Source organism: Falco punctatus (assembly GCF_963210335.1).
Source record: "Falco punctatus genome assembly, chromosome: 4".
Lineage (NCBI taxonomy): Eukaryota > Metazoa > Chordata > Aves > Falconiformes > Falconidae > Falco > Falco punctatus.
The window spans coordinates 69,729,555-69,742,191 of NC_137583.1; the positions used below are offsets into that span (position 1 = coordinate 69,729,555).

Sequence of the window (12,637 nt, forward strand, 5' to 3'; positions counted from 1 at the left end):
TTTTCATGAAGATGAATTCAGTGGTGGTGGTATGTTACGGTGGTAATAAGCATTGCAGTATTTTTTTCATGTTTTGGTTGGACATGAAAAAATTAGCATGGAGAGAAAGTTCAAATTTAAGTCACGTTGCATTTCTTTGAGTGGAGATGATGTAAAATAACCAGATGAATAGTACTGATGTGATTTAAAATGCATTTAACAAATACACTTGATTTTAGTTCTTCTTGGTTTTGCGTTTTCATCCTCTGTCGACTTACAAAACTAAAGGTAGTGAGAATGAGTCAACAATGAAATAAAATACACAGTTGTGTAGACATGGGTTAGACAAACAGAAAATTCCACAGGAGTGTACGGTCTTTCTTTTGTCATCCAGGAACTTGTAGGTGAAAAGCAAGGGATACCTTATGAGGTGTTGAGCTGTAGGTAGTAGGGATGATAGCTCTTCCATGTTCTCATGGGTTACATCTCATTAACACCATAAATATTACAGAAGTGGGCAATGGTATCATGGAAGTATACTTTGCATCAGTATGCATAGCTTATATTTCTTATTCAGCCCCCACTAAATTTGGCTGTGCATTTCTTAAATAGAACAGTGGTAGAAGCTTGCTTCCAGTTTCTAAAGATTGCCAGCTGCCTTACTAGAGTTCAGTTTGGGGACTCATATACTGTTTTCTTTTTTTTTTTTATGTCCAATATACCCATTTTTGTGGAATAACATAAAAAATTACACTTTCCTGTAGCTGAAGTTAGTAAAAAAAATATCTGTTCTTACTTGGATACCTGATCATTCTCTGAAACAGAGGAAGAAATCTGTCAGATAAAGGGGAAGAGAAAATGCATCTTGTATCACATCCTAAACAGAAGTTAGGATGTGGTTGGTTGAAAGTGTGTGTGTGGTACAAAGCTGGTTAGAGTAAGGAAATACTGAACCAGTCCACTGAAAATGGCTGAGGCTAAAATCCAAGGAAGTGAGCAGTACTTGTGCTTAACTGGTAAACTGGTAACTCAAGAGAAAAGGAGTTTTCTTTATGTCATGGCTCTTAACCCTTGATAGATTGATATTGCTATCCTGTGGCCTTCTTGGAAGCACACAGGATGACGGTAGAGTCACCTGAGAGCGGAGGCAAGAGGATTTTTGAAGAGTTAGGGAGCCAGATTGATCAGTACCTCACTTCTGCACGAGTCTTTAAAATGTTAGTAGAACAACTCTCTTCATACGGTTTAGATACTGTGAAGTGGTTTGCAGGAGGTGGGGTGTTTACAAAATCAATCACAAAAATACATTGCTTGATTCATCTAATGAGCTTATATGTTGATTAAAGATACAAGTTGCATTCATGCAGAAGAAAAATGGCACTTAGGCTAATATCAGTTATTTTCTTTTGTCCTCAGTTTGTGATGGAAGAGCCTGGTTTTTCAGTACTTGGACTACTGGGAGAGTTGCAGCAGACTGGTACAAACGTATTAAACAGCCTGAAATGGTACTGTGCCAGCTGTTTTACAGTTGCATTATTTTCCCCTAAGGGTATCTGTTAATGTTTCTAGTTCTATGAACTGTATTGCATCTTAAAAAGAAGTTGATATAGAGGGAAGGAAGCACTCCAGGTTTTGTTTTGTTGTTGTGTTTTTTTTTTTTTTTCTTTAATATGCAGAGAGATATCTTTTGTACTTACTGTTTCTTCCTTTTTTAACGTTCGTAGCTTTTTGCAACAGTGTCAATGATAGGAAAGAATTCAGAATGGAAATCATATTTCAGCCTCTTCCTGCTTTTGACTTGGTTTATAGGAACTTTTCTCATTGCCAGTCTTGTGAGCTGAGCAGTGGAAACAGTATTTTTTCAGGCATGCTTTTTCTTTTTGTTCTTGTGCACGTCTCAATTTCATTTACTAAAACAAACCAGATTTCCTCTTAGCTTCAGCATCATCATTATTAGTCTACACCCTGTTGGTAACCTCTGAAATACGTTTCAGTTGCTTTTGAAATTCTTCTTAAGTAATCACTGTGTACAGCGGTGGTTAATAGTAGCAAAGGGGATTGAGAAGTGCTGTAAGGGCTTCTATCTCTTTTGTATTTGGGACAACGAGAGTGACCAAAATCTTGTCCTTCCTAGGACCTTGTAACTTCTGGTAGAAAATAATTGCTTTCCAGACTTGAAAAATGTCTTATCTGTTGTGGAAGAAGTGAGGAACCAGTAAAGATGCTATTTGTTGCTTGTGTGTATGCATGATTTGTTCTATTTTTGAAGTAATTAAATGTCAGTACAAGGAAGGAAATATTAGTTGCTTGGTGTAGAGTGCAGCAAAGCCTTTGTTGTTATATTGGACAATTAGTGACACTGAAATTCCTGTTAACTGACTCAAAGTGTGCTGATTTCTTAACTGGACAGATGATGTAATAATCAGGGTTGCTTGTGATGGGACTTTCTCTGTCCACTTGTGTTCTCAGTCCAGTCATAGTGTACTGAAGTACATTTTCACTGCCTGACTCTTAAAAGATAACTTTAGTGAATCATTTTCATGCATTAGCCTATAGAGAGATTCACAGTGCCTTCTTACACAGGCATATTCTCTAATGATAGCTTGACTAGAATTAGTTTAGTGGAAAAAAGGTTTTCATAGTAAAGGATTTACACTTTCAAAGAATTTGGTGCTCTTTCTGAACGCCATCTTTTTGGGACTTGCTTCGGTGTGTGCTGATGATGTGTATGGCTTGCGTATTTGCTCGCGTACAAAAAGTATCCAGAGTCATTAGGAAATGGAAGCCCTTCGTTTTTGCGAGCATGAGCTGTGTTTTCTGTTTTGGAAAGCTCACTGCAATTTTCAAGTAGAAGTCTAGATATTGGAGGGACATAATTTTAGGAAACCTTGCCTCTTCTCTACTGTTCCTCTTGAGCCTTCCAGAGTTTGCATATAAGACTCACAGATTCTGAGAAATAACAAGTTGAGGATGTTAAATTTCTTACCTGTTTTTAGCTCAACTACCTCAAAATACTGAGATCCCAAATGTGTACTGGGAGAAAACATTAGACTTTGACAGGTAGTCTTTGAGAGGACATGATGCTTTGGATAGGCTCTGACTTTTTCAGTTAATAAATCAAATAATTGAGGCCCAACTTTATTGTATTCTTGGAATGTTAAGTGGTTTCTTCTTTATTTTTTTTTGGGGGGGGAAACTGGTTAGTAGTAGAACTTTGAAACTTGGGTGTCATCATCACCTTTCTTTTCCTCCCTCTTTCTTTCCTCCATTAGTCAAAGCTCAGTGTATGACAAGGAGCTCTTTGGGCAATTGGACATGGAGACCTTTGGAGCCTGCTAATGTTGATGTGTGTCCTGTCATTCTGTAGTTAGGCAATGAGTGCATCTTTAAATACTCTGTTGTTCTTTTTATACTCCAGAAGGGAAATTTGGTGTGAAAGCCTTGCTTTTAAATTTTGGGCAAAACTTTATAACGTTTTTAAAAGTTTAAAATGTTTAGAACACAAATTGTTTTGGTTTTGCACTAAACTTTGAAGGAAGGCATAGTAAATTGTGTGTTGAAGGCAAAAAGGGAAGCCCTTAAAACGTACTTTTTAGGGCTTCCGTCAGTGCTTGTGCACTTGCACAGGGATCTTCTAAGCAGAATCTCTGAACCATAGTAGCCATGCGTAGGAGAAATAATTAAGGTCTTCCAAAAAATCTTAAGAGTAAAGAAAGTAAGGTTAGAACAGAGGAGTGCTAAGCTAGTGGAATTTGATTTAACCTTGCGCTAGGAGGGAGATTGTCTCTTCCAATTATCAGGAACAGTTTTCAGTAATGGCAGATCAAATTTTCAAGTACACAGACTGACTTAGGAAAATTTTGAGAGAGAATCGGTTTTAAGCAGTAACTGCAACTAACTGTTGAAAATGCTGGTCTTGCAGCCCGTTCTAAGCTCCTCCTTTATCTAAGGGACAAGCATTTTGATACTGACTTTTTGTGGCAGCTGTCAGGCCAATACAGCTTGTTTCTGAAAATGTCCTACTGCCCTATATTGTTCCTTGTATTTTTATCTGCATTTAGACACCTCTGCGTGAATTTCAGTGGTGCATGAGCACTGGCCAGATTAGAGGGGGAAGAAGCCATAAATTTGTTTTACAGTTTCCTTAAAACACATTTGAAAATGAATGCCAAAAAGTAACAAGTTAATAATGGCTGCTGATGTTATGGGAAGAGTTGCACAAATTTGATTCTGAGGTTTAAGTGACTTTTAATATCCCACTGTACAGTAGGAGACTGAATATACTATATTAAGAGTTTAAATACTTTATGGGGAATAAATACTGAGTAATACTTTATGGACCTTAAAGCAGATAATTGATAATGATCTCTGCAGAATTGTACTAAAATGCTGTTTAAGAAGAACCTGGTTGATGTTGGTTTTAGTACAGACCAACAACCCCTCTCAATTTTCCAGATCTCCTTTCCCTTCTTCCCTTCACCTTGTTTGGCTGGTGACAGCGTTTTTCCACAGCGCACCTAAGATGCAGCAGGCCACTCTTCCAGCCATGTGTAGGCTGCCCCACACATGCTGCCAGCATCCCTGCTGCTGGTCCTGCAGGGTGCTGGGACCTTCCTCGTTCCAGTGTTGCTATCCTAGAGACTTTGCTGCTTTTCTGCTCCAGCATCTCTGCAGTAACACCCTGCTCTGTAAGACCTTCCCAAACATCCTCCCTCTCCAAGATTTCTTAAGCTTGGATAGTTATGATGTCTGTTGTGAGGAAGTGTATCTGTTCCACCCAGTAATAGTTGCTAAGCAGGACATTTCTTCTAGCCCCTTGGCAGCACAGGCTGCTTCAGTGCAGACCATTTAACTTGTACAAGGAAATTTTATTGTTTTAACATCATGAGCTCTTTAATCCCCTTTTTAAGTGCTTTTTCTGAGGCCGTACTCATTTTGTGTTGCACTTTGCACTGATACTACTGTTCTCCCTTTTTTGTAATTATATGTTGTATGTCACAAAGAGTCTCTACTATCCTTGCATCTTAAAATGAACCAGAATAGAATAGAGCTGTTGTAGACAACTGTGTCTTGGAAGTTTGCAGACTGCTTATGTCGGTGAGAAGCAAAGAGGTTGGCTTGGACTCTGGCATTAATTCCCAAGGCCCTTGGGATGAGAAATTGGAACAAGATTTTTTTGTTTGGTTGGGTTAAAACAAATGAGGCCTTATTTGTATAACTGTTTTCAAAGTTACAAGATGCTGTTTGGCCACACCATTTGTTTGACCCTCATGTACAAGTTTGTTTTATTTCCAGGATGCTTTTACAGCACCAATTTTCTTTCACATCTGAAGTATTTTTCAGTCGTTAGAGGCTGTTACTGAACCAGAGAGTGAATTGGCCACCTGTTCCTATAGCTGTTCCTCCACACTTTCTCAAGAGAGAAAAGTCTTTTGCGTCTCACATATCTTCTTCCTTGAGGCAGAGGATGAGCGCTGATGCAAACAGAAGGCTGCCCTTCCTTATATGTGTCTCATCACCTGTGTTACCCTGCCCTTTCTGCAGGAGCAGCTGGACCTGGGAATGGGGGGACCTCAGAGGCTCATTTTCTGGTGGGGCCTGTCTCTGCTTGTTCCTTGGCTTCAGGTCAGAAGGTTTGGGTTCCTTCTGTCAGTAGGGATATGCTTGGGATCTCAACCACACTTCCAACAAATAACACATCCTGGTTTTAAATTATTTTGAGCTACAGCTGGCAGTGTCTGTCTTTCTGAAGCATTGTTAATTAATTCTGTTGAAACTGCAAATTATTGTGAGTTGTTTTCTGTGACTAGTCTAATAGTTCATGTAATCATCAGGTAAAATGTGTATGTGTCTGTGGAAATTTCATGTATTTCTGAATCTCACCTCTGAAAGAGACGAGGGAAGGCAAGGTAGGCAGTGAAGACACAGAAGGTGAGGTGCATGCTGAAATAGGGTGGTTATTTGCAGATTGCAAGAAAGGACTGTGTAAGGGAAGAAACTTCCAGTATTTCTGCGGTTTCTCAGGATCCCTGTAGTGTTGGACCTTCTGTTTCCCTATCAATAGGTCTGTCATTCCTCATTACAAAAGGCAGGCAGTATTTCTGTGTAATGCTATCAGTACTCTGATAGATTTCAAGGGGAGACTGATGTTTAAGAACCCAAATAATTTTTGTGAAAACTGAATTTCTCTTGACTTTGAAAAGTTGCTTATATTGTGCTGTGTTTAAAATAGGAATTGTAAGCTTTTGAATTTCATGAAAACACAGAAGACATCATCACAACTGTGCCTAAGCAAGTTTAAGATTCACATGATAGGAATTATTACACTGAATTGTTGATATTCTGACTGATTGCAGCAGCAGCAGGTATGAAGGGGGGGGGGAGAACAAGCACAATTTGAGCATGCCTTTCTGTGTTTATTTTAGTGAGATTTCTTAGATGTTCTTATTTCCCACTTTTTTCCCCAAGAATGCGTAATTTGGCAGCTTCGGAAGTATTATTTTGAAGAATATTATGCAGTTCTGTCAGTTAATCTTGTTGAGTTGACACATGGTTGGGTGGGAAGGGAGACTGAACAGGAAGGAAGGTCCTTGTTCCTGAATGTCATTACTGCATAGCTCTCATATCCTCAAGGATTACCCGGACAAAAGCTGAGTCAGAGCACAGCAGCAGTCTGCACTACAGCAAGACATGGCCCAGTTCAGGATTTTGGACTGCATGATCAATCACAAATGGAGTTTCATATGTAACCTGTATTGTGCGTGGAGTGGTCAGGTTTGTTGTTTGCTTGTCCTTAAGTATTTTAATATGATTATATAATTTGGGGGGGAGGCTACAGTTTATCTCTCTTCCCCACCCCCTAGTTCTGTTAAGTATGTAGTATTAGAGATGATGCCATTTGCTAGGGAGTTTTACTAAGCATACAAAACATGCTTTGACTATGTAATTGTTTTTTTTAACACTCAGAGTACTTTAGATTGTTCTCTTATTCTTTAGCTTTGAGGTGTTTTACTTCAAGAATTGCACAAAAAGATAAATATCACATACAGGAAGGGGGAGATGTGCCAGGATAAACTGCATTGTTAATAAATACAAAGCCGATAATGTTTTCCTGCTTTAAAAGAACTCAAACATCTTGACTATTTCAAAATACTTGATCATGAATATGATTTAAAAAATAGTTTGAGGGGAGGTTGTTACATATTTTTTTAACATATAAGATAAAATAAATTTCCACAGGGTGTTATTCAGTTCTTAATATGGACAGATTTAAATCTAATTGACTGACTTGCTGCAGAACCGGAGGGAAAAAAACCCCCTCCAAAACAAAACCTGCCTGAGTTTTGAATGGAAATGTTATAAAATAGAATCTGAAGGGTTTAAATACTGAAGGGTTTAAAAAGGTATATGCAGTTCTAATATGACTTTCAAGGTGCTCTAGATACTACCTGTATTTCTCATATAACATTTAGCCAGCCACTGAAGAAAATGTATTTTATTCTTCTTTGCTGTAAGGTGAAGGTAAGCATTTCTTACAAAGTTGCATTTTCTGTACAGTAACTACAGGCAGGTGATTCAGAAATATGCCCACCATGCACAGCAGTCATTTGAAACAATATGCCATTTGAAATACAAACAACCCCTGTATGTCATGTCTGTCCTGAAAACTTCTTAATGGGGAAGATACATTGCTGTGTGATGGTGCTGGTGTTTTGGTGAAGGTTTTTTTTGTGGTTTTTTTCTTTTTAACATGATGCAAAAGCTGATTCACAATGTCTGGGTTTTTTGAGTCATCTTCTTGTGTTATAGGTTAAAGTCTCTTCTGCTGAATTTGTAAAAACAGAGGAGACTTGAGGCTTAAGTCATAATTTTCACAGAAGCTTAACTGTTTCACTGTTTGATCTAGTTTGCTTACACATATGTAAGAATTCATCTGTATAGGCAAATTCAGTATGACAGTTGCTTCCCATATTTCAGTGGAATCAAGAAGTAAGAAAAGGCTTGGCTCATGATGTGGGCAGCCCCGTGAAGTCTTAAAATGAGTTTGATGTAAGTAGAGGGAAGGGAAAGGGGGATTGTTTTTTGGGCAGATTGAAGTGAAACATTTTAAAAAAAGCCCAAAAAACCAGCACCACCACCTCCCTGCTTCCCACCCCACCCCCCAACCAACCCAACCCCAGAACAGGGTTCACATAGTATAAAAACTGTTTCTTACCAAGCTGGAAAGAAAAAAACAAGCCTTAGATCAATATACTTCAAATTACTTGCATGTTTGAGGTAGAAATGTTGTTGAAGTGTTTGATCTTGCTAGATTTTAAGTAGACTATGCAGTTGCTGTGTTGAGGTTTTTTGGTGTTTTGTTTTTTTTTTTAACTGAAGTCAGGTCTCTGTAAACCATACATTTTAATGAGTCGCTGCTGATATTTTTCTTTGAAATGAAGCTGAAAGTTCATTTATGGGATATTGCTGCAGCTACTCTTATCCTACTGCATTGCAATGCCATGGCAGAAGTGGAGGTGGTCAGGTCTGGTGAGGCATGCACTCTGCTATGTTACAGCAGTGTTGCTCTCTACATTCTCCACCTAGCAGTGTCCAAGCAGACTGCTGGTGAGAAAGCAGATGAGTGACCTGTGAAGTTTGAGACTAACAGCTCTTTCTCAAGTGTAACCTCAAAGCACAGTTTGGTTTATGGTATCCTTGAATTAGCAGAAGTTAATGCAGCTTTCTTGGCAATTTCTATCCAGCACCAGTAAAACATCAAGGGATGAATTGCTGCTTGTGATCTGAGAGCTGAGTTTGAAGGCTTGCCTTATAGGAAAACAAGTTTTCTTTGAAAGAGTCATCAGAAATATATGTTCAATAAGGAGGTACAAACCTACCTTGTTGCCTGTATGTGACTAATAATTTCTCAGATCAGGTTACAGAGGCATTCTAAGGATTTATTTTGTTTTTACTGCCCCCCTGGCATGCATTTCCCAAATTTTTTTTGCGTTTTTTGAAACAGTAAGCGAACAAGTATGAAATAGGCAGGAATATTTTCTTCTGTCTACCATGATAATTTAGATTTTATGAAAAGTACTTTCACGGTACAGCATGAAGGTAACCATGACTGGAGACAGTTGCCCTTTTCACTCTGATGCAGCAAGCTGTTACGTGCATTAGAATGTTTTCAAAGGGTATGCTGTATTTGGTACTAAATCAGAAACTTCTAAAATAAAATTATTAGATTATGAAAAATCAGTGTAGTTCTGTTGATGTCAGTGAATTACAGTTTTTAGCCCAGTCCTTGGATGGGATTGATGGCTATCATGTGATCCATGAATAATCACGTGGAAGCCACCTGTGGTACTCTTAAGAGTAAAGAAATAAACCAAATTGCTTGCAGTTTTTCATCTTTCACTGTTTGTTCATGGGGCAGCTTCATTACCTATCTTGTATTCTTTCTTAAAAAGAGTTAATGCAAAGTACTGATGTGCCTTGCTTCTTTTCTGTGTTGTCTGTGACTTTTGTCTTGTGGGACATGGGGAAGATTTAAGTGTGAGACTCTTGTGGGCAATTTAGAACCTGAGTGTGATTACAAATACAGGACTGCTGAAGGAGAGTAGCAGGTAGAAAGTTTGTATCCTGTGGAAGAGCGCACTGTAAATAGTTTTCTGTGTCTGTATTTACCCGGACTGCCCCAACAGTATAACAGATTATTAATTCTATTGTTACTATAGTGTGGTCTTGGTAAACAAGTAATCTTCAGTGCTTTTTGTTTTTTTTTTTTTTAAAAAGTCTGTGTGTGTGTGAGAATGTTTTAAAGCTAAGGCAGTTTTTTTTTTTCCTCTGATAGTCCGGTGTTTATGGAGTTGTAGTCTCAGAATCATAACTTGGCATACTAGCCGTGATCCAAGTAAGAGTTCTTCAACAAATGTATGGAAGTGCTAAGTAACGTTTTTTATTCAGTAACATAACAACTAGGTTCATCTTCCCTAAGATGCAGAAGGAGCTACTCCTCTGTCCTTGTATGTTTTTTTATCAGCCTTCAGCATGCAGGCAAACTCTTGATGTGCTTGGTACATCTATTCACCTTGTGGCCATGGTGGGATATATTAGAGCAAGCATGTCTAAAACAATAAATACCACTTCTTTAGATGGTTGGAAGAATTACTGGTAGATAATACAAAGCAGATGATGTAGCAGTTTTGTGTTTTTCTCCTTGCATCACAAATACGTTGCTTTCAAGTGTTAGGTAGGGAACAGTAGACCACCAGAATGTAGGTTGTCTTGCCAGCGAAGAGCGTTGGACATCTTATCACTGTGGTCTAAGCAGGCTTTTATTAGTTTGAGGAAAGCAGACCTTCTCATGTGGTGTTCTCACTGGTTCTTTTCTGAACAACATCTGTCTTATATTTTTTTATCTTATTACTGCATCCTGACCTCTAAAAATAACAATAATGTTCTTTAAGCCACATAAATATTTAAATCTTGGGTTTCTCAGCCAGAGACAGGTATTCTGCAAAGCTCTGTAAACTTATGGAAGGGTGAGCCTGACCATTGAAGTTGCTGTGCTTGGAGGAACCTCCTCATCAAAGACTGTATTGATGTACATGTATGTATGTTAATATCTTGTGAAGTTATAGCAGCCAAGAACTCTTTATGTCTGTTTTTTTTTTTAACTTGAGTTCATTATTGCAGATTATATTTTCTGTGAGGCAGTATGTGAGAATGAGACACTGCAGTGCAAGCCCGGCTCTCATGTTGCCTTCAAGCCCTGGAACACAGCAGTACTGCAGCAGCTGCTGCACTGCAGCTGTTTCTCTTCTTTTGGAGAATCTCTGCTAACATTAAAAAAAGCTTTCCAGTCTTCCAAATCTGCCACTTGGAGGATGAAATAACAAAGGTGGCTGCATTCCTTCAGAGATAGGTGCAGCTGATAATGGTTTTGAAATGTGATGTTTATGTTGTCTTACTGTGCTCTTTCTTCTCTTTATCTGCTGCCTCAGGGAGGGAGGGAATATGATAAAAATCTTGTCTCGTAGCAGTGCACGGTGTGATGCCTTTAGTTTTATTGAGTAAAAGGTGTAAAATCATTGCAGGAAATAGCTGGTGACTTCATTCATTGTGGGAATTCACATTGCTGGAGAAATACATTTTGTAATGTCCAGAAGTAGGTTTCAGGGAGGTAGCTTGGCAACAGTGAGCAATCCAAGCCATAGTAATAGGCATGCAAAGACAAGCAGTTCCTAAATAAGCAAATAGATTTGTGTTAAAATAAATTTCTTCTCTCTCTCCACACCAACTTCCAGACAGAGATAAAAATGTAGATTTAGTAATCTATATCATCCGTTCTTATTGACATGCTCAATATAAATTGTGAGGAAATATGCAGGACTGTGTGATGTGAGGAAGTCGTGTAGGATCACATCATAAGTCAGCATTCAGAAGCTTCTGGATTTGCAGCTAAACTGAAAATCCTGTGGACAACTTTCTTCTCTTTATCCTCTTAGTGATGTCTCATCTCTGGGCATAAAGATGTAAGATTTTTTTTTTCAAGTTAATGACTTCACAGTCCTTTTTAAAGCATCTTCCTGTGCATTGTATCTGTAAATGAAGTTCTTAGCTGAAAAAACTGCTTTTCTTCCTCTGTTATATGTGCACAATCGAGTACAAATGTAGGGTTTTGAAGTAATTTAACTTAGGTTTTAGGATATATGGCTTTGCATCTGTGTATGCTAATTTTTATGTATTTGGTATAATACAAAAGTCTTTTAACTGCTAGGTTTAAGACTTTTAAAACTTAAGTGCAACGTTATATAGTATCTTCAAATGTCTTGAAACATGGGACAGGATTATATTTATGTGGTGAATTTGTCTGCAGGAGTTTATTAATAGTCTCTGTATTAGAAGGCTTTAACAATGAGTAGCTCAACTTGTATATTTAGAGGTTATTTTTTAGGAGGAAAGTTGCGTATGTGGGGATGTAAAGAATCTTGACACATTTGTCTTACAAGTTTTGTGGTGGTTTTGAGCCATGTTCTCTGTGTTAAACTTCCTAAGAAGTTTAGGCTTGATAGGAATAGTTCTTCTCTCAAGTCAGTTCTTAAAACTCTCACGATGTGTTTAGGTAAATCTTCTGCAAACAGAGCCAGACTCTGGAGTAACAACTTCCTTGCAATAACCATGTTTAGGGTGACAATTTGGATTTTGACGTTGGAAGTTAATTCCCTGATCTTCCAAAGGCTTCCTCAGGGCAGGGCAGAGACATTTCTGTTGTACGTGAGATAAGACTTAAGATCATTCAGTTCTGTAATGTTGCTATTTTATTAAGATTTTAACAACTTGAATTATCAGCAGGCACAATGGTGTTTTTTTGCAGGTGAAGCAGTGTGGGTAGTCTCTAAATGATCTCATTTTCTTGTTTTTAGAACAGGAATGAGCATAGTCTATTTATGTTGAAAAGCTCAGTAGCTTCAAGCCAGAGAAGATCAACCTCATGCTTACTTCCATAGAGGGTAGGTGTAAAGCCCTTACTCAGCATTGTAGCTGCATCATGGAGTAGCCTAGTCCAAGCACAGAGGTTTGCCATAGGGACAGAGAGGCTGTGGGAAAGTGAGTGCTCTCTTGGGTTGTTTGGTGAACTCAAACTATGTGCCTTGTACAGAGCTGATAGTGT

At 38.3% G+C, this 12,637-nt stretch overlaps 1 protein-coding gene across 5 annotated transcripts in view; it reads left to right on the top strand.

The window, feature by feature from the left end:
- Positions 1 to 12,637, top strand: part of ARHGAP21 (Rho GTPase activating protein 21) — a 121,442-nt gene that overhangs the window by 30,029 nt on the left and 78,776 nt on the right. Inside the window, exon 1 of one of the 5 annotated variants that reach the window (XM_080384833.1) lies at positions 1,405 to 6,753. The exons of the other annotated variants lie outside the window; for them this stretch is intronic. Coding sequence (XP_080240959.1) covers positions 6,670 to 6,753 — 84 coding nt within the window. The 5' untranslated portion in view covers positions 1,405 to 6,669. Of the gene's footprint in view, positions 1 to 1,404; positions 6,754 to 12,637 lie in introns of those variants that run through there. 5 annotated transcript variants of the gene reach the window in all.